General features: G+C 37.7%; 1 protein-coding gene across 1 annotated transcript in view; it reads left to right on the top strand.

The window, feature by feature from the left end:
- Window positions 1-402: 402 nt before the first annotated feature.
- ABCD3 (ATP binding cassette subfamily D member 3) overlaps window positions 403-23,346 on the top strand; it is a 49,233-nt gene continuing 26,289 nt past the window's right edge. Inside the window, exons 1-6 of the mRNA XM_083359331.1 lie at window positions 403-574; window positions 11,942-11,975; window positions 13,621-13,719; window positions 17,827-17,915; window positions 20,530-20,599; window positions 22,190-22,287. Coding sequence (XP_083215457.1) covers window positions 441-574; window positions 11,942-11,975; window positions 13,621-13,719; window positions 17,827-17,915; window positions 20,530-20,599; window positions 22,190-22,287 — 524 coding nt within the window. The 5' untranslated portion in view covers window positions 403-440. The remainder of the gene's footprint in view (window positions 575-11,941; window positions 11,976-13,620; window positions 13,720-17,826; window positions 17,916-20,529; window positions 20,600-22,189; window positions 22,288-23,346) is intronic.

The following is a 23,346-nucleotide window of genomic DNA, read 5'->3' as shown; positions in this document are numbered from 1 at the left end:
TTTATTGTAGTGCAGCGTTTCCCAACCTTAGGAACTTGAAGATGCGTGGACTTCAACTCCCAGAATTCCCCAGCCAGCATAGCTGGCTGGGGAATTCTGGGAGTTGAAGTCCACGCATCTTCAAGTTCCTAAGGTTGGAAAACGCTGTTGTAGTGAATCCCCACCACCACACACACACACACACACACACACACACACGCTTTCCTTCGCCCGGCCTTGCTGTTTTTGGCGCTCTCTGCTGAGTCTGCCAAGGCTCGGGCCCGGCTGCCGGGTGAGGAGGAGCCAAGGCGGAGTTGCCAGAAAGAGGGCAAGGCCCGAGCCTCCTCTCTTGCCGGCAGACGCCACCTTTTTTTCCCGACGTCCCTCTTTGCGGCGAGCCCTCTCCTCCGGTCGGCAGCCGCTCGGCTTGCGCTCGCCGTCTTCGTCCTTGCTGCGCCGCCATGGCCTCCTACAGCAAGTTCCTCACCGCGCGCTACTCCACCGCGGCCGGCACCGCCGCTGCCGCCTGCGCCTTGGTCTGCCTGATCAACAAGCGGCGAAAAGCGGCCGCCGCCGCCGCTGCCGCCTTGCACGGGTCAGTGATGGGGTGGGGGGTGGGGTGTTTCGGGAGGGGTCCGGCTGGGGTCGGGGCTGCGATTGCGATACTGGGCGACGGGCTGGCTTCTCCAAGGTGGCCCGAAACTGGGAGGTCACTCGGAGTTGGGTGAGGTTGGGCTGGGATGAACGATCTTCCCCTTTGCTCCAGTTACCTAAAGGCCGATCCAAGCTCGGAAGGTGGAAGGGAAATCTGAAAGGGATTTCGTAATTGACAGAGGTCAACAAAAAGCCGCGCAGTTGAACTGCTTGATCCCTAGGGAACAGGTGGATGTTCGGCAGGTGTGGCTTTTATTTTTTTTTCCCAACGGGGAAGGCAAGTTACTTGTCTGATTTTGGAGATCTTCCTCTTCCTTCAACCCAACTCTTTCCTTCCAAACTCTTGATCTCGTCCTGCAACGCTTGGTGATCAGCCTTTGTGATCAGTTCTAGCTAGCTTGGCCAATGACGAGGGAGGACGAGAGAGCGTCCTCTCCTATTATTTCTTTCAGATATTTGAAATCCAGTTAATTGGAAAACATAAACAGTGGATGCAGTGTTTAGGAATGACTTCACTAATCTTGGAGGTACCTTCCAAGATTTGTATGGGTTTGTTTCCAAGTAACCAAGTGACCAAGTTTTAAAATAAATCAAAGCTATGATATACATCTTGGAATTATAGTGATTTGTTTGCTAAGTGATGCTGGTGTTTCCTCTGGATTTTGATTCCAGAATGCTCCTTTGTTAGGAGAAAGAAACTGTATTACTTTAAAAATGTATATTATGTTAATGTTACAAACATAATACTGTAGTTATCCTTCACTATATACTCAGTGGCTCTTATACAAAGGATCTAATTTACACAAACTGTGTGGGGTCACTGCAGATTATCATATATGAAACATGTATGTATAAACCCAGGGAGGAAAAAAAATCAGGTAAAAGTTGAGTCTTCTGAAGGGTAGTTAACAAATATCATTATTGTTAAGCTTATAAGATTCCCTGTTGAAACACTGCCATGTGGGTAAACCTATTATTGCTGGTATGCAGACTACTGTGCAAGTCCTAGGCCACGGGTGTCAAACTCAATTTTATTGAGGGCCGCATCAGCATTGCGGTTGCCCTCGGGGCCGGGTGGGTATGGCCAGGGTGGGCGTGGCCCACTGGGTTGGCGTGGCTAGAGTGTGTATGGCCTACTGGGTGGGCATGGCCAACTCTACATCATTCGCATCAAGGGTGCCTATGGGGTCCCGGGCAGGAGTGGGACAGATCTGAGGGTCTCTGGCAGAAGGAGGGTCTCTGGGCCAGGGCCAAGGCAGTGGGGGCCGTTCCCTCACTGTTTCCAGGATGGCTTCGCGGGCCACATGAAACCACTTTGCGGGCCGGATCCGGCCCCCGGGCCTTGTGTTTGACATGTCTGTCTTAGGCCATCATTAGATTTGATGTGGCAATTATATAATGACCACATATATTATATCTCAGTCTCCTTATTAGAACACAACCAGAAAATACAGGGAATTTGTATGCAGCATTCAAAAATAGGAAAAAGCAGAAAAAACAGCTCCTGTAGGCTAAAGGGTCAAGTATTTAGTGCAGGGGTCTTCAAACTTGGCCCTTTTATGACTTGTGGATTTCAATTCCCAGAATTCCTCAGCCAGGCATGCTGGCTGAGGAATTCTAGGAGTTGAAGTCCACAAGTCATAAAAGGGCCAAGTTTGAAGACCCCTGCTTTAGTGTGACCTCCCCTTACACTTGAGCAACAGCAGACACCTGGCTCCTGTAAACCTAAACAGAATGGAACCCTAACACATGTTGTATGAGTGTAATTCATTGGAACCTAGCTAATAAAGCCAATATTCAATCATATAATTCCTCCAAAATGCCAAAAATCACAGAATTTTACAGACATAAAATCATTCTTTTGCCTCAGCGAGGTCACTCTCAAAGGGAAATCAACAAGCTGGATATTCAAGATCTGCTGTTATTCAACACCAAAAAATAATTATGGACAGTCATTAAAACTGTGCTACAGCAACAAATCTAATGATGGGCTAAGATTTTTCATACTACTGTGTATCTTGCAAGTTTATAGCTGTGATAACTCAGGCTAAAGTTTAGGTAGTAAAAATTATTTTTTAAAGAAACTTAGTAAACCTGGCAGAAACACTTTCAGAGATTTACAGGCTAGTACTGCCCAGCATTAAAATAATTAGACAACAGTTAGTTTAGTTGTTTGTCTTTATACCAGCAAATTGAGTTTTAATATGAGTTGAACACATACATACACACAAAAAAAAAACAATTGTATGCTGCCAGTACTAAGGAAAGCAGTTTACCCAATTGATAAATTCAATAGCTACCTTATTTTCAATGTGTCCTTAGACCTTGATCATGATTTTATTTTCCTGACATTCTATTTAATTGTTAAATGATGTATCATACTCCTTTGATTTGGTGACAAATTTTGTGTATTTTATAAATTACCTGACAAGCAGATCATACCTATATACATACTAATGCATTTTGCCTTTATTGAGATGCAACCTATTTTAGTTAATTTATTTAGAATATTAATAGAGCTGTCCATTTTAAACCCAAACTCTGGGTGTCTTTCAACTGAAAAAATAAAGCAATAGATGCAACAATAAAAACAAAATAAACAATTAAATAAAAACCCAGGCGCAACAAGTACACTTTCCTGATGCAACTTCTAACATTCTCTTCCCACTCTAACCTCACCCTATCCCAAACCTAGAGGGAAATGCCAGGTTTCACCACTTTCCTGTGGGTGGTGGGCCTGTCAGATCTCTGTTCCATAAGGTGGTGCTGGCAGTGGAGAAGGCACACTTCCCAGGATCTATAAGATGGCAGTGTTTGAAAGGGACTGGGACTGTGCCCAGGCTTTGGTGCAATGAGCAGATACTATCAGAGAGAGGCAGTACCGTGGATGACCAGGCCATGTAGGATTTTAAAGGTGATAATCAGCAACTTAATTGCACCCAGAAAGAAACTGGGAGCCAATATAGTTCATGCAACAGGGATGTAATATGGATCAATGTACAGGTGCTCAGCCCTGTGCATGCAGCTGCCCTTTGGATTAGGTAGTGCCATGTAGGATTCATTGCAGTAATCCAAAGGGAAGTGACCAAGGTGGGAGTAATCATGAAGTTCAGGAAAGGGCATAACTGGTACACAAGACAGCTTTGTGAAAAATTCCCCTAGCTACATCTGTCACTTATTATTTTTATAGACATAATATGATATCCAGTGATTCTCCAGTCACACAGTAAACTCTATTTCTCTTTTTTTAAATACTATCTCTTCAGCATCTCAAATCTTCTCTGGTGAATTTTATTAGAATGAATATTCAAAAAAATGTAATTTATGGAAATCCCTATTAAATTAAATGACCTTTGGGTTCCCAGTCAAGATCCAGGCAATTCATGTTAAATGATTTAGTTAGTGAACTTTACTTGGTTAAAATGAATTTATCATCCTTAACGATCAAAATAAGTCTAGTAAAGTAAGCAAAGTATGTATGTATATCAGATGGGTAAGTGGTGAAGAATAGGATTGTTAGATTTCTACTGGGGGTATCATTACTGTTTTATTTGTATTGTGTCAGCATTGTGATAAATAAAGTGCACCACATTGGACTGATACGATCTCATCTTAAATGGAATAACCCTTGAAATATATACAAGCAATTTTAATTAAAATTACATTTGTGAAATTATTAGTTTTCTGCATAGAGAAATAAATAAATGAAATTTGCTATCCATCAATAGATTTGTGAACACATATGTTTGGAAATGTTTTGATATAAATGTTTTAATTTGGTAAATGATATATACTTTTATCCAAATGGGAACTGCACAGTGCAGCATAGTTCAAATATTAGCTTTGATATTAACATATTATCCCAAGTACTATAGAAGGTTTTACACTCACATAATATAAAATAGCATTTGGCAACCACAATTACTTAATTGTGTAGGTGACAGGATTATGTTGCAAGGACATAACTTTTGTTCTACTGAGATGAATGATACTTGATTATTCAACTGAAGAAATAGTTGTGTCATAGTATCTCCTTTCCAAAGGTAGTAGGATGCTAAATGAAAATTAAGGAAAAACTATCTACAGGATAATAGTGTTTAGAATAGTAGTAGAGAAACTTCATTGATTCAAATGTTACTGAATTAAGTTCCTGTCAGCAAGTTTTAAAGGTAAAGGTTCCCCCGCACATGCGTGCTAGTCATTTCCGACTCTAGGGGCCGGTGCTCATCTCCGTTTCAAAGTTTTAGAAGATCGTTAATTCGCTCATTACAGATGTAGAGAGTATCTGCTTGAATTCTTCAGTGCTGCTTTTTGAAGGATTCTTAAACACATTGCCACCAAGAAAAGATATATTAACTATACCTGTGATGAAATTCAGTCAAAGGGAAATAATATTCCGTTGCAAGGAAATTGATTGAAGCCAAACATAAATGTTCCCTTAAGTCAAGATTATTTCCATATCTACAGCAGTATTATCCAGAATCTGGAATCATTCAAGTTTTATTCTTTTGATAGTTTCTCCCAAGTGAATATAATGGGACATGACTAAGGAAGAACACATAGAATTCTACTGGTTTGCTACAGTAGCTTTACTACTGTTGTATAAAAGCATGAGGATGAATTTTGCAGTAAAATAGTAAAAATAAGGAAGATAATTTATTTATGTTAAGACACCTGAAGCAACATTTAGTCTGACTATTGTAACATAGAACATGTCCTTCACAGCAAGTCAGTATGTTACTTTTGATTCTTTGGAATTTTGATTCCTACCGATAATTAACAGAAAATAATTGTGGAAAACCAGACACATTATACAGTATTTTCATTAATGTACAAATGAGAGGTACAAAAAAGGCAAAAGGCAAAAATGAATTTGGTCGGTATAGATATATTTGCAGAATGTCACTTTGTCAAGTCTTAGGATTATGAGTGGTTTTCAGACTTCCTTTGCAGCCATGTGGATTGAAAAGAGTTAATGCAAAGGACAGGTGTGTTGGAACTTTAGCAATAGTTATTAGGAAAAAGGGAAAGCTTTAGCAGAAGAATTCCAGTAAGTTCTCCACTTTGAAATAAGAAAACTATATATAGGTGGCAAAATCCTGGTCCACTTTCTCATCCTCTTTTCCTTCAAAGGGGAAAAGGAGGCTTGCCTTTTTGAAGGGATGACTGCATCTGTTGATTCTTTTTGTAATTGTTTGTTAGGCTTCTTATCAGTGTGAGAAATTATTCTCACAGCTTTATCCTTTCAACACAGTGAAAGCAAATGCAGTTCCCCACTGGCAAAGAAGGGATCTGTTCTGATCTTGTGTGATATTTGAGCAGAATCTGGAAAAAGCAGAGTAGGTAACGAAGGAGTTTCTTGGGTTTGTCAATTAATCATTGATATTCCAAGACCTAGCTGGGTGGAGAGAAAGAGCAGTGATAGCAGAAAAAGTAGTCTGACAGGATATTTTAAGTCTTAGCTTCTTATGAAATCAAAACTCTGAAGGGGCTGTGAGAAGATCATAGCCTTCAGACTGCCATCTGAAGAGTTAGTTTAGAATCATTTCTTCATCACAGAGAATAATGAGAATTGATGTGACTTCTTAGCTCTAGTTCTCCTGTCTTCCAGTGCTTTCACTGTTTATGGTATCATTTAGGAATATCTACTTATAGAAATTATTTATTCTGACCCATGTCTAGGTGGAAGGTTTTATTATTAAACTCTTAAATGAAATCTTGACTTTCTTATGATGTGTCCAAGGTCCTGGGATGGATCATACAATGTAGTTTTTAGTTTTAAAAAAGTGGCGGGTATAATAGCAATTTTATTAGTGTTAGCTTATATTTCCTTGCTATGTCTTTTTTAACGATTGGTTTGAATAACAGTAGAATTGCTTGATACTCATTTGGTAATAATTTACTTGTCCAATTCTAAACTTCATCATTTAGTCAATAAGTAGATTTAAAGGGATGAATTGTGCCAAAGGTAACATAAGCAGGTTAGGAAATACATAGACTCAAGATCTGAACTACAGGTGGTCCTCAACTTACGACCACAATTGAGCGCCAAATTTTTGTTGCTAAGTGAGACAGTTGCTAAGTGAATTTTGCCCCATTTTACGATATTTCTTGCCACAGTTGTTAAGTGAATCACTGCAGTTGTTCAGTTAATAACATGGTTGTTAAGTGAATCTGGCTTCCCCATTGGCTTTGCTTGTCCGAAGGACGCAAAAGGGGGATCATATGACCCGGGACACTGTAGCCGTCATAAATATGAACCAGAAGCATCTAAATTTTAATCATGTGAGCAGGTGGATGCTGCAACGATCCTAAGTGTGAAAAACGGTCCTAAGTCACTTTCTTCAGTGATGTTATATCTTCGAACGGTCACTAAATAAATTGTTGTAAGTCGAGGACTATCTGTAGTATCTGTCCCACACATACCTATGCTAACATTTCACGTTCGCATTTAAATGAAAGAAAAGAACAATTGAAATGGCAAACATCATATTATGAGCATTTGTGAGTTTATTGCATGTAAGACTCTGGTACCCAGCTTCAAAAAAAAAGAAGCATTATTTTGGGATTTTGCTTTTGGAAAGCACCATAAAGACTTGGAGGAGAACCCTTAAGTTGCTACACCTGGACTGAAGAACAATAAAGCAAGAATACGTCACCATTATTCTTGGCCAACAGTTGCATATTGCCTTGAAATAGATTGCCAGAAAGTTGTACTGCAATAGTTGAAGGCTAGGAAGAGAACTAAATTTGACTTCACTTAAACATTAAGTTTACTACAATTAATTTGACTATTCCCTATACATGTAATAGATATGAGAACGTTTGAAGGAGCTCTGGGGGATGGACCAAAGGAGTTTGAGGCCACACGCAGCCAGAGATGCCAGGTCCTGCACTTGTGTGATGGAGGAATTCCTCCTATTTGCAACTAAAAGGCACATTATTGGTTACATCACAAGGAAAACAAAGATCAAAAGTTAATAAAATGTAACATTTAACGTACAGGTAGTTCTCGACTTATGGCCACAATTGAGTCCAAAATTTCCATAGAATAGAATAGAATAGAATAGAATAGAATAGAATAGAATAGAATAGAATAGAATAGAATAGAATAGAATAGAATAGAATAGAATAGAATAGAATAGAATAATAACTTTACTGTCACATTGAATGTACCCTAATTGGCATACATTAAAATGAAATTTCGTTGCATTCAGCTGTCAAAGGATCACCACCCTTTGTTAAGCAAGACAGTTGTTAAGTGAGTTGTGTTCCATTTTATGACCTTTTTGCCATGGTTGTTAAGCAAATCATTGAAGTTGTTCAGTGAATTATGTGATTGTTAAGTGAATCTGGATTTTCCCTTTGACTTTGCTTGTCCAAGCTCCCTAAGAAAGTTGCAGATGACAATCCTAGGACCTGGGATGCTGCAACCATCATAAATCCATGCTGGTTGCCAAGCACCCAGAGTTTGATCACATGACTGTAGGGATGCTGCAAAGGTCATAAGTATGAAAACTGGTCATAAATCACTTTTTTTCAATGTCGTAGCTTTGAACAGTCATTAAATGAATGATTGTAAGTCGAGGATTACCTGTATTGGATTTCAGCTTGGTGTTTGCTGAATGATGTTAAAGTGATGAGGCATGTTAAAGTTATGAAGGTTTAATTAATTGATATTGTTATCTACAATTTTGCTTTGCATTTAGGTAATGGATTTATTTTAATTCTGTCTGTCCTTTCAAACAGATATTGGACGTGAACTAATCAAATATGGGAGCAAATACGTCTTCAGAAAAATTAATAATAGTTGATCAGAGCTCAACATGTGGGTGTCAGGAAATCAGCTAGTCTGATATTGCACAGTTTTGGAAACACATCAAGAAACTTCTTATACTAAATACAAAACTGTCTTTGTAGATATAACCTATGAAGAATGGTGAAAAATCTAAATAACAAAGCATTCATTTTAGTTGGTTTTTTCCTGTTGCTAATAATTTCTTAACTTCATTTTGGTTGTATTTGAAATATATAAGAAACATAATTCCTGATTAGCCATCATTTTGTTATTGTACAGGTATTTCTGATAGCCCACTAGCTTTATAGAGGTTCCTTGTGTTATATGTGTGCACTTTTTGTAACTGTATCATCTTCTTCTGATGTCTTCTTTTTTTAAAATTAGTTTTCTTCATTTATAACAGATATGTCAAACTCGCCACATCGCGTGACGTATCGGAGCTTTTCCCCCATTGCCGGCAATGGGGTGGGTGTGGTTCCCTCGTGACGTGTCCGGCCCGCGGGCTGGCAATTTGACACCCCTGATTTATAACACAAAATGTGAAAACACAAAAGCAAATAGTAGGGGACAGCAGTAGAAAAGGGGAAAACAAAGAATTTTTAACTGAGGTTTTTAGTTAAGGGATAATTTAATCTGTTTTAATTGTTTTTTAACTTTTGTATTTTGTACTGTTTGATTTTAAATACCCTGTAAACCGCCCTGAGTCCTTCGGGAAAGGGCGGTATATAAATTAAATTAAATTAAATTAAATTTTTAAAAAAGTGTGAAGAAAGGGAGGGGAAGAAACAAAAGGCATTGACTTCCGACTCTGTTGCAGCAAAATCAGACATTAAAATCAACTTTTCACATCAACTTTTCACATTTCTATAATAGTATGCACTAGCCATTTCTGTATCGGCACATCAGTCTAATAGGTAAAACCCAAAACCATGATATCATTTTTTTTCCACCTCAGGCACAAAGTCCAGAAGCGGTTTCCAAGCAAAAACAAAATTACCAAATGTTCTTTTCTTTTATCAGCACAGTCAATTTGGCCACCTCTGCTGATTCAGTTTTTGTAACCATTATGTCCATGGTAGGAATTGAGACATCCTTCCACTTTTGTGTGTAGAGCAATCTTGCTGCCGTCACCATATATAAAATCAGAGTTCCAATTTTTTGTTTCCGGTTATCTTTCCATTAGGCCCAGAAGGAAAGTTTGTGGTTTAATCTTTATGTTCAGTTTAAGACTTTTCTCCATTAGTGTAGGAATCCTACTCCAATATTTCTTTGCCTTATCACATGTTTACCATAAATGATAAAAAGTCCCTTTACATTTACATTTCCAACATTCATTTGAAATACCTTCCTCTGAGGTCTTCTGATGTAGAGACAACTTAAAATAAGCCACGGGTACAATGCTAATTTCTGCTCCCATCAGCCTCCTCCATAAGCAAAGATTCCTTTTATGCAATGTATTGCATAAACATCATCTTATCTCTTTGACATACTGGTTCTTATTTTTGTCATTAAAATCCTGCTGTATTCTTTTAGCTATTATACTTGTTTGGTAAGATAAACATTAAGCCATATAAGCTATATAGACACTTCTGATAACTTTTTAGGTAGTGCAGCAAAGAAGTGAAGGCAGAGGCACGCAAGTGTGATAGATCGGGGTCCCCAACTCTCCGGTCCATGGACCGGTCCCGGTTCACTGGGCCGTGCAAATAAGCAAAGCCCCATCTGCGGGATACAGACAGCACATGAAACCGCGCCCTCCTCGATCTGCAGAAAAACCTCTCTCCATGGAACTGGTCCCTGGTGCCCAAAAGGCCTCTGTGATAGATGATATAGAAATTTGATAGCAGACAGACAGACAGACAGATGTTAGAATAGCTTCCTTTATACAGGTAGTCCTCAACTTACAACATTTCATTTAGTGACCATTCAAAGTTGCAACGGCACTGAAAAAAGTGACTTTTTTTACAGTTACACCCTTCGCAGCACACCCATGATCACAAGATCAAAATTCAGATGCTTAGCAACTGGTTCATATTTATGACGGTTGCGGTATCCCAAGATCATGTGATCCCCTTTTGTGACCTTCTAACAAGCAAAGTCAATGGGGAAGCCAGATTCACTTAACCACCAGGTTACTAACTAATCAACTACAATGATTCATTTAACAATGGTGACAAGAAAGGTCGTAAAATGGGGCACAACTCACTTAACGAATGTCTCACTTAACAACAGAAATTTTGGGCTCCGTTGTGGTCGTGAGTTGAGGACTACCTGTAATCTAGAAGCAGAGATATTTGTATACATTGGTATAGAGTTTTGGTTAATTTACATTTTTCCACTAGAGTATTTCTCCACTACACGTTGGGTTTATTTGCTTTTGTTTCTACTAAATATTTGTGTTCTAGAAGTAATAAAAAACCTGGTTGGTCCCCCAGCTTTAGAGTTAAGATAGTCTCTTTAAGCTGAATGGAGTTGCAGAAAAATGGGCTTATTTCTTTGGGCAGTTGTTTTATGTTTGTTTGTTCATTTTTTTAATGGGATTGTTATTCTAACTCTGTGCAGCCTCACAAAATTATTTAGAGTGGGCAGCCTAGAATTATAATAAATAAATAACCATTAAGTCTATATTTGAATGAAATAGAGTAAATACATACAGTATTTGAATGAAATAGAGTAAATAAATACATAAAAGACTGTCAGTTTATATATATATAAAAATATTGTAAATTGCTTTGTATTTTATCATTGTAATATCTACATTTTTCATACTTATATTTTCTAGAAGTGGCCCACCTAATATTCTGATTGCATCTTGATATCTTAAAAAATACTTTGCTTTTTAGAATACGGTCCCAGATATTATTGAATTACAAGTTCTAGGAACTCTCCATTGCCATGCAGGTGACACTACCAAAAATTATAGCTTGGCGGTATTTGAAGGGTTACAGGTTCTCCATTCTAGTTTTGGAGGAAAATATCTTCAATTAATTCACATAAATGATATTAAAATATGTTGACTTACTCTTATTAAAGTCAGTTATAGACTGATACCCTCATCCAGTGAAAATTACAGAGAATCTCTGTGGAAATGGATCTATTTTTATGCATTGGTTTTATCAGCTAGATGTATCTGGGTTATTACTACCTTTCTTTGTAATTTGAAACTATGTAATTCTGTTTTTATTTTTCTCAAATAACATTGGGAAATATCTGGTTTCTGGCTGAGATGCTTTATCGTTTAAATTATATAAGAATAGTAATCATATTGAAGATTATAAAATCAGGAGAAACTAAAACAAAATTAGCTAATATTAATTTAACTCTAAAAATATCCAATGGCGTGTGTATGTCTGTGTGTGTGTGTGTGTGTGTGTGTGTGTGTGTGTGTGTGTGTGTGTGTTGTGTCTTGGTTTTAAATTTTTAAAGAAACAACTTCAATAATGTGTTCTGTTTATTTTGTAAAGAACTTTGTAAGAAACAATAAAAGTAAAATAAATGTATTATTTACAGAAAGAAAAATGGAAAAAATTTATCCAGCAGTGAGGTAAGTTTTACTTATAGTTACCCTATCAAATCTAGATCAGATGATTGCTGAAATTCCATGAAATTATGTTGTGTGTAGAAATATGCTAAATACATTAAAGAAGAGGTTAGAAGAATGTTTGAGCTATATTTTCTCTTATATAGTGGGAAAATAGAATATCTATTTAAGTGATTTATATTGTATAATTCTATATATGGAATTTCACTGACTGCAGTAATAAATAAAATAAAATATTATGACATAGTAGCACTAAGTCATTATATGTAGCTTCATTTAGAAACTGAAATAATTATAATACATTAATTTTTATTTTTATAATATAGATAAACTTCCACAAAAATCAAATTTTACAGTGGCTGCACTGTAAATCACACTTCTTTTAATATTGGCTAATACAGAAATAAAATACCTATCCATAGTCCTTTCAGGGAATTGATTAAAAAAATGGAGTAATAAATACTAGATTTGCTGTGTGGCAGAAGTAGAACATTATATTATTTAATAATTCTACAGCTTTGATCTACTAGAATAAATTTGAAAAAAAGTTTATATCCACTAATCTTAGCAAAAGGAAAATGATAATCAGGCAGTTTATATTGGCCAATGTAAAATGTTTTAAAACAATGCAGCTTTTCTTTAAGATGGCATCTGTTTTGCAATATTTACATCATAGTGAACTCAATTGGTATTGCTTATGTGTGTAGGCTGCTTTAATAAGTACGTTTCTTAAAGTGTTTTATAACAGTTTTCCTTTTGTGACCAAAATATATCAAAGTTAAAATATTTTCTTTAAATCTAAACTACGTACATTTCAGTTCTTAAGAACTGGTCATACATGTTTGGATGAATGAGAAGTAGATACTTAATGGGGACATGGAAAACATTTGAAAGAGGTGCTTTTCAAAGGAGTTGAATCTCTTTTTGAAGGATTAAAGCAGCTGCATTTTCTGCAAAGCTTGTGTGACAATTTAGAGGGCTGTGTTTATTTATCTGGGCCTGAATCTAATGGCTGTGCTGGCGTGTAGACAGACAAGGGACAGCCTTTGAAACAGCCACATGAGCCTGGCATAAGAGGTGACTGCTTTAAAGAGAGCCTTCATTCATACTTTGTGAAACGCCTCTTTAAAACACTCTATTTACCTATTTATTCTATACTAGTTTAAAATATCCTGCCAAATTGTAAGCTATTTCACATGTACTGCTAAAAGACATAAGTTCATGTTTTTATTACTGAATACAATCCAGGCTAAAGAGAGCGGTTTTTGTCTTTTTGATTTTCACTTGGAAATAACAAAAAAAATTGCCTGCAATAATAACCCAATTTGCTGTGGGAAGTGGAAAGGCAGGCATATACTAACTTCATCTCCCAGTTTAGTTTTTTTGGTATATTCTTGCTTTCTAGATTTATAACCTACCCATTTGATTCATTGAAGAATAAGCATTGATAAAATAAAGATATATCATGAATATAATGAAGAAAATGGCAAGCCCTGCTTCTTTTGCAAAGCAAAAGCATAAGTATTCTTTATTTGATAAATCTAGGATTCGGAGAGTAATTCGCATTAAATTGTTTAGCTTTGTTGAAATAATTAAGATGCGCTTGTTTTGATGAGACCATTTCCTCCTGTAATCTTTTAATATGCAGAAAGAAGGCAAAAAAGAACGAGCTGTAGTAGATAGAGTATTTCTTGCAAGAATTTGTCAAATTCTGAAAATTATGGTCCCCAGGACATTTTGTAAAGAGGTAAGTTGAAAATAAAGAATACTCAGTGTAATATTTTTGTTATGAAATCCTACTAGCTTGTTGTCTTTCAGAATGCCAATTCAACATGAAGGCTGTTCATTTCAGTTGTTTGAAGACTGAAAATTTAGGAATTTGCAGTTGCCGTTTATGTCCAACTGGCTCCTGAATATTTTTATGGTTGCCCGTGTTAAACCTATAATTACTAATGTAGTATTTGGTGGATGATTATTCTTATTAACTTGACTTAGTTAAACATTGTAATTTGATTGCTGTAGATCAGGGGTGTCAAACTCAATTTCATTGAGGGCCGCATCAGCATTGCGGTTGCCCTCAGGGGGCCGGGTGGGTATGGCCAAGGTGGGCGTGGCCTAGTGGGTGGGTGTGGCCAGCTCTACATCGTTCGCATCAAGGCTGCCTATGGGGGCCTGGGCAGGAGTGGGACAGATCTGAGGGTCTCTGGCAGAAGGAGGGTCTCTGGGCCAGGGCCAAGGCAGTGGGGGCCGTTCCCTCACTGTTTCCAGGATGGCTTCGCGGGCCACATGAAACCACTTTGCGGGCCGGATCCGGCCCCCGGGCCTTGTGTTTGACATGTCTGCTGTAGATGTTCTTAAATGAATCCAAAGCAGCAAGTCTGTTAAAGATACAAATTAGGTCTTAAAGCTGGACTCTTTTTCCTGTTTCTTACAAACACAAATAGTGTTAGAAGTGATTGTAGTCTTGCAGGTGTTGTTCGTCTCAGCACTGTATGCTATATTAATACGCTGCATTAAATTTCTGCAAGTCAGCCATCTGAAAGACATGGTTAAAGTATAACAATCATGTTAGGACTAGAAGTCAGCTTGCCCTGAAAAAAATTATGCACGCAAATAAACTTCGCACACACACACACACACACATACACAAAGTGTGCAATTTCTTCAAAGGTCCAGGTTGTTTTTTCTACCTTGATTATTCAGATATGAACTGAAAACTAATCTAAACTGAAGATAATACAGTATTTAACATGACTGTACTGGTAGTAACAGGAGTTTTCTAATATATAACAGCTACAAGAATTTTGGACTGTTTCTTTGCGTTTATACTGAAAAGAAATGAAACAAGATGAGAATTTCTTAGAAATGGAGAAAGAAATGATTATTTACCTGAATTTTATAAGAGTACATATAAAAAGAGGCTAAGCTTGACTATAGTCCTGATTCCTTTTTTAAAATAACTTCATTAGACTTTTCAAATAAAAAGATAAAAGCTAACAAAAACTAATAATTAAGATAGAGAAAAAAGTAAAGAATTAAAAAAGATAAAAGTACAGAAAGATAAAGAAACCACTTCTGAATTTCTTTTACAATAGATATAAGGATAAATTGGTAAACTGTTAGCCTAAACTTATATCAAACTTTTTCCCCATTATCTACTATTTTTATAACATCAAACCCATATCTCATAATTTCATTTTTTTCTGTTTCTGAAAAAAGTCCAGAAGGAGCTTCTACTCAGCATTAAAATTAATCAGTGTCTTCTCTCTAACCAAAGCTGTCAGTTTCATCAACTAAGCCAACTCTATCAACTTCGCCATCTATTCTGCCATTGTAGGTACAATAATGTCAAATATTTCCATTGTTGTCCATATAAAAATCTCACTGCTGTTATCATATATTGAAACAAAATTTTACGAGTTTCTCTAACTGTCCATCAGTCCCAAAAGAAAAATCTCTGGTTTCAATTGTATATTAACCTTTAAAATTTTCTAAATTAATATGTATACTTGAATCCATTTTTTAAGTTTGTTTACATGTTCATCAAGCATAATAAAAAAGCCCTCTCTTGTTGTAGATACTTCCAAAGATGTACCTTTAAACATTTTAGAGAATCTTTCCAGTGACAAATTTATTTATTTATTTATTTAATTAGATTTCTATACCGCCCTATTCCCGAAGGACTCAGGGCAGTTTACAGGGCAGCATAAAATACAATATAAAAGATAATATAAAATTAAAATAAATTAAATTAATTAAGCCCAACAATTAAAACAATATTTAAAAAGCTAAAACCCCTTCAGTCCAGGCCTGATAAATCGAAAAGCCAGATTTTCAGGTCCCGGCGAAATGAACGCAGATCAGGGGCAGTCCGGAGTTCCACAGGTAAAGCATTCCAAAGGGCAGGCGCGCCCACAGAGAATGCCCTCCCTCTGGGGATCACCCGCCGGCACTCCCTAACCGGCGGCACCCTAAGGAGGGCCTCTCTATGGGAGCGCACAGGACGATGGGAAGTTGATGCTGGCAGCAGGTGCTCCCTAAGATAATCTGGACCCATACCATGTAGGGCTTTATAGGTCATCACCAGCACCTTGAATCTCACCCGGAGGGCAACTGGAAGCCAATGCAGCTCGTGGAGAAGAGGCGTTACACGGGAGTATCAGGAGACTCCCATCACAACTCGCGCGGCTGCATTCTGCACCAGCTGAAGCCTCCGAGTGGTCCTCAAGGGCAGCCCCATGTAGAGAGCGTTGCAGTAGTCTAACCGAGAGGTCACGAGCGCATGAGTGACTGTGCGTAGGGCATCTGGGTCCAGGTAGGGCCGCATTACTGTGTCATCTTTAAGGATTATAACACAATGTGAATTTCAGTCGCTCCACCTACGTATTCTCCCATTATTTCATTTGCATATTATATTAAAGTTTCTAGCTCATTTTATTATACTTATATCATGTTCTGCATTTGTTTATCTTCTGTTTCAAATTTCACTAAAAGTTTATATGTTTTAGCAATAACATATTCGTTATTTAAATCATAATTCTATTTCAGTCTTACCATGTTCAAAGCCAAAAGTCCATTTATCTGCATTGAATCTTGCTTTTAATTATACACAGGAATCTATTGTCTTTTGTTTTCAATAACCTTTGTCTCTCAGTGTAATCCACTCTTTGATCCAAACTAAATAACAAGCTATAAAATGCAATTTCAAATCCGGTAAACCTAAGCTGTCTTTTCTTAAGTAATACCATGTACTTGATTTGTTTAATTACATACCTGCCACATAAATTTAGATATGTGTTTGTTTAAATGGTACATCAGCTATCAGTACAGGTATTGTATGAAACAAAAACATAACATTCTAGGTAGAATATCCACCTTAATCACAGAAATTCTTCCCAATAATGACGGTTGTAGTTCTTTTTTTAACATATCGTTTTTAACTTCATTCCATATCTTAACATAATTATTTTGAAACAACATACAACTCATATTTATCAAATTAACTACCCAGATAGTTTACCTTTTTCTCAATTTTGAAACTTATATTGTTGATCAGTTCTGTATTATTTTGTATTTTCATATTTTTGTTAACATATTTGCCTTCTATTTATTAAACTTAAAGCCAACTAATTTATCAAATTCTTTTAATTTTCTCATTAGATTCAACCCTCCTTAAAGGATCTTCTAAAACCAACACCAAATCATCTGCAAAAGTTTCTTTTTTTCATTTTTATGCCCTTTATCCTCTTATCTTTGCCTTATAAATCCTTATCTTTGCCTTATAAAATAAATCCCTGCATCTCTACTACACAGGTAGTCCTCAATTTAATGACCATTCAACAGCACCGAAAAAAGGGACTTATGACCAGTTCTTGCACTTATGACTCTTGCAGGATCCCTGCACTCATGTGATCACAATCCAGGCACTTAAAAACTCAGTCACATTTAGGATCCGATTGTCATGTAATTTCCATTTGCAATCTTCCTAGCTGGCTTCCAACAAGCAAAGTCAGTGGGGGAGTTGGTAGGGGGTGGCAAATCATGGTCATGTGATGTGTTGCTCAACTGCTCCTGATTCACTTAACGACCATGGTAAAAAGTTGTAAAATCAGATTCAGTCTCATCATGTCTCACTTAATAACCACCCTGCTTAACGGTGATTTGTTTTTCTTCTGGTCCTTATTTTGGTCGTAATTCAAGGACTGTGTGTACTTCACATTTGGAGCAGATTAGCTTTATTTTAAAGTTTAATTTGTACTGATTCATTATGGTTGGAAAAAATCTGTATGCTTTCTGTGCAAAGCTCCCAAAATTAATCCAATTCTAAATATGGTTTCTATCTTTCTTATAATAGACAGGTTATTTGATACTTATTGCCTTTATGTTGGTACTTCGCACATACTGTGACATCTGGATGATTCATAATGGAACAGTTATTGAGAGGTAAGGATCATTTATATATTCCAAACCAATTTCCTACCGTTATTCTTCTATTTTATAGCAGAAGCTAATATTGCTATTTTTAGAAACACATTTTGCATACAAATAAATGTCATTTGACCTAAATGAGTAAATATAAAGGCTTAATCCAAGTACAATACAAAATATTTCTTTCTAAGACAACATGCCATGTTAACCCATAGGCTCTCTTCCACCCCATTCATCTCTCTAGAAGCTGCCTGGAGAAGAATCTTCCACTTTTAAACTAACCAGTTTGGCTCATAGAAAAGCAAAAGCCATAGTTTAAGGGTTAGCCTTGCTCAACTGGTGCACAAATCATAGTTTAAACAACTGCCTTCAACTGGTATCATCAGATATGTTGGGATTTCTCTCTCAGAATTCCCTAGTGGCATGAAATTTCAACATACTTGAGTGTGTCAGTGAACCGCATATGCGTACTAGTTTATTTTATAGAAGGTAATACATGATTCTTTATTTTTGTGTTGCATACAGTATAATACAATGCAGTATTGTGGGCGCAAATTATCTAAACGGTGTTTTAAAAATAACGAATACGCTTGGCTATCAAGAGTTTTGCTCTAAGCATCAAGACTTGATTTTAAACAAAGCTTACAGAGAGAAAATTTATTGTAAGCTTTCCATTTTTGACATTCATGCAGTAATCCCATATTCTATGCAACCTAACAGATAGCTATTCTTTTTACCCTTCATATTTTGACGTCTATTGAGGAATGTTGTTAATTATATTTCTGTAGCAGTAATTATCTATTAGGGTTAGGGTTAGCGCGGGTTGTGATGGGGGTTTCCCGATACTCCCATGTAACACCTCTGTTCCGCGAGCTGCATTGGCTTCCGGTTGCCCTCCGGGTGAGATTCAAGTTGCTGGTGATGACCTATAAAGCCCTAAATGGCTTGGGTCCGGGATATCTGAGGGAACACCTGCTGCCGGCATCAAGCTCCCTTCGTCCTGTGCGCTCCCACAGGGAGGGTCTTCTCAGGGTACCGCCGGTAAAAGATTGCCAGCGGATAACACCCAGGGGGAGGGCCTTCTCTGTGGGTGCACCTGCCCTTTGGAACCAGCTGCCCGTAGAACCTAGGACTGCCCCTGACCTTCGCTCATTCCGCCGGGACCTGAAGACTTGGCTCTTTGAGCTTTCTGGCCTGGACTGAGAGTATTAATTGGGATTTTAATTGGGGTTTTATATTTATTCAAGGTCTAAATGTAATTATTTTAACTGTTCTTAATTTTTGTAATTGTTGTATTGTTATTTTAAAAACCTTGTGAACCGCCCTGAGTCCTACGGCCGAAGGGCGGTATATAAGTAATAAAGAAGATAAAGATATTACTTTTGTTCAGTAAAGGTATCTAATGATTACTCTGCCAAGTCAGAAATAAAAATGTTAAATTCTGTACATTTTTTTTCTTTCAGTGCAATCGTAAGCAGGGATTTGTCGCTATTCAAGAGTTTCTTTCTTAAATTTGTAGTTTCCATTCCACTGGTAAAGAGACATAAATATTAGCATGCATCTACAATGTTTATGCTCATAACTGATGCATAAATGAAACAATTGCTTTTTTCCCCCAGTGGGTTGTGACTTAAAAGAGATTTAGCTCGAATAATATCAGCTAAATTGTCTACTTTATAGTCTTTCTAAAGCTTTATTAATTGCTTCAAAATTTGTATTCTTACAAATTGTACAGTATGGTGCTGGTGACTTTCACAGTTGTTTTCTGCTACTCCCAAGACAACCACTTAGTAAGCTAAAGTAAACAGCCTCAATTGCCACCACCACCACCTTGAATCTTGTTCTAGATTGGTCTTAATCCAGTTCCCAGGCCATATATTAGGTGTGCAGTTCCCAGCTTTGGCCATGCTGGCTGAGAATTCTGGAACTTGAGGATGAGCACACTAAAAAATATCACTGATCTTTGGATGATCATAGTGTAATTCCTTCCTGCTATGATTCTAAACCATTAGTATTATTTTTTTCTATTGGATTCTTCGCCTTCCTGCATATAATTTTTTAATCCTTGTCCTACTCTTGTTTTTTCCTCACTCTATATATTTCTATATTGGCTTTTATTAAATTCAAATCCTTTACTGCCATTTATAGTGGCATGCCATGCTTTCTCCTGTAGAAGACCTAACATGTCCCATGTCCTGATGCCAGCAGAAATGGAGAAAATACATATCTTAGTGACATCAGGATAAAAGCGTAGGTTAACTAGGCATTATGGAGGCATGGAACTTAACAATAGGCTTGTTTGGTGATAGCTTTCTTTGTCAAGTGTGGTGTCTTCAAGGAGATGGGCAAAGGTATGTGGAAGTTTAAAACCCACCATCACTTGTATAATTGCTTCCATTAGTGCAAGGGCAGAAAGGGAGGTGATGGCTTTCACTGATTCAGCTGTCGCTTGGTTCACAGGTTTGGGGAACACATCTGAATGTTGATAGGGTGTAAACAGAGTCTTGCTGCTTCTTTTGTTGACCTTTTCTTGTGTTCGTTTTCCTACCGCTTTCCACTTGTCCTTGTGGAAACATCGTGGGATGGGTCTTGCTTCTGCCACTAATCTTGTGCATGTGGTGGTTTGCAGTGCTATCATTGGCCGCAGTAGAAAAGATTTCAAGAGGTACTTGTTCAACTTCATCGCTACCATGCCTGCTGTAAGTGGTGCTTTTTTGTTGTTGACCTCTTTGGGGTAAAATGAATAAGTATTCAGTCAGAACTTTTTATTTGGCCACTTTGTACTCCCATGAAATTTATTACCGGGAAGAAGTTTATGGGTTTGTGGCATTTCATTTTTTCCTACTTTAATTGTGTGCTCACTACATTGTAGTGACTTCCAGAAGTCAGGACTACCATATTATCAAGTGAAGGTAGTATGGTGGAAACTGTCATCCAGACTTTTTGCAGTGCTCCAAATTGGTTATCCTTGACCTTAATTTGAAAGATTTATTTAATGCCCCTCCAACTACAATGAAATGGGAGGAGTAAAATATTCTATATCCAGAGTATAACAGCATAGAGAAAGTTTGTATTTAATAGTGCAAAAAAATATATATGTACTTAAAAAGTTGATAAACTGCTTCTTCCATTTTGGTTTTGAATTAAAGTGCATGTATGTATGTATATATACCGGTATATCCTCAGACTGGATTTGGCATTTTTGTCTGCCTATCGAGTTCTTCTCAAGGACCTGGGATAGGCAGATAATAGAGAAAATAATAGCAGAACCAAAATCAGTGGTGGGATTCAAATATGTGAAGAACTGTGGATGCCGCTTCCGGAAATCCATTCTGGGCCTGGGCAACAAAAAATTAGCTACCTGTCCTGCCGAAGTGGTGTGAACTGGCTGAATCCCACCACTGACCAAAATGTAAGATAAAAATGGAACACGACAGTTAAATGGAATTGAAGCAGTTTTACCAGCCCCTATGCATTCTGGGAAATAATGTGAAGGGGGATAGTGCCTGTCTTAATTCCAAGGGAAAACCATTTCACAAGGCCAGAGAAGTAGGACCCCGTGACCTCCATTCCCCTTACTTATAAAAGTGGGGTATATGCAGAAGCTTCTTCCAGGGAGAACATGCCAAATGGGTCAGTTCAGGTTGGGAAAAGCCTTACTGTTGATAGTTGAGACCTGTGTAGTAAAATATTAACACATTACAGCTTGTTTTGTATGTGTGTAGAAAAACCAGCAGAACAAGTACTAACATAGAAGGTGGCGGGGGGGGGGAATGAAAATCTTTCAAAATCGAAGAATGAATTAGAAGATCTTGTTTCTCTTTGTAGGACAAAATCCTCTCCACAGCTGCTGCTTTTTTTTCTTTTGTGGTATCAAAATATGTGGTCCTTACACATAGAAGATTGTTCACCAACAAACACGCTGTAATTTATATAATCCCCAGTATATTGTAATATTGTGCTATGAAAAGCTGTCACCATCTGATAAAACAGTTCACAGAGTAGCAAGTACTATTACATTTCAAGCTTCCTCTTGGTGCTTTATATTTCTTCATGAGGTTTTTTTTTTAAAAAAAAAAACAATTACAGCACAATCTTGTACAAGTTTAGATTGCATTTAATTTATTTGGGCGTGTTTCCCAAATAAACATTGATCGGATTGCAGATGAATTCTCTGTGGGTTATAATCTTAAACTGGATTTTAGTTTGCCATCTATTGGGATCTAAAATGGTGGTGGGTTTGAAGCACACTAGATTTTGCATTCTCATTGCTATGTTCTTATTTATAGATTTCCCTAGTGAATAACTTCTTGAAATACGGACTAAATGAACTTAAGTTGTGTTTCCGTGTCCGACTTACCAAGTATCTGTATGACCAGTACCTACAGTAAGTGATTTTTTTTCATTTTTAACATTAAAATTAAATCAACTCTAATCCTTTAAAGTTAATATAAATTGTAATGTATAATATGATGTATAAGGAGGCTCTGGTTCACCCCTTCTTTGCTTCATCCCACCTGCCTGGACAATTTTCGTCCAATTTCCCATTTTCTCTTCTTAGGGAAGGTGGTAAAAAAGATGGTTGTTTGGCAGCTTTAGAGAATCCTGGATGAAACAGATTGCCTGGACCACTTTCAGTCAGGATTCAGGCCCAGTTATGGGGCAGAAACAGCATTTGTGGATGATCTCTGGCAAGAGTGGGATTGTTGTTGTTGTTAGCAAAGTTGTGTCTGACCTATCGCGACCCCATGGACAACATTCCTCCAGGCCTTCCTGTCCTCTACCATCTTCTGGAGTCCATTTAAGCTCACGCCTACTGCTTCAGTGACTCCATCCAGCCACCTCATTCTCTGTCGTCTCATTCTTCTCTTGCCCTCAACCTTTCCCAGCATTAGGCTCTTCTCCAGTGAGTCCTTCCTTCTCATTAGGTGGCCAAAGTATTTGAGTTTTAGGTTCAGGATCTGGCCTTCTAAGGAGCCTTGGTGGAGCAGTGGGCTAATGCCTCCTTAAGTAACACCAGCTGCCTGCAATTAGTGCAGGTTCGCGTCCCACCAGGCTCAAGGTTGACTCAGCCTTCCATCCTTCCGAGGTAGGTAAAATGAGGACCCAGATTGTTGGGGGCAATTAAGCTGACTTTGTAATAATGCCGCTTGGGGGACCCCAAAAGCCCTAATAAGCAGGCATATACATAGAATGAAGGCTACTGCTAAGCTTGTAAGCCGCCCTGAGTCTTCGGAGAAGGGCAGGATATAAATGGGATTAAAGAGCAGTTAGGGTTGATCTCCTCTAGGACTGACCGGTTTGATCGCCTTGCAGTCCAAGGGACTCGCAGGAGTCTTCTCCAGCACCATAGTTCAAAGGCTTCAATTCTTTGGCACTCAGCCTTTCTTATGGTCCAACTTTCACAGCCATACATTGCAACTGGGAAGACCATAGCCTTGACTAT

This window comes from Vipera ursinii, assembly GCF_947247035.1.
Source record: "Vipera ursinii genome assembly, chromosome: 3".
In the NCBI taxonomy this organism is placed as follows: Eukaryota; Metazoa; Chordata; class Lepidosauria; order Squamata; family Viperidae; genus Vipera; species Vipera ursinii.
Note: the sequence above shows the minus strand (reverse complement) of the source record. Positions and strands in the feature narration are given on the sequence as shown.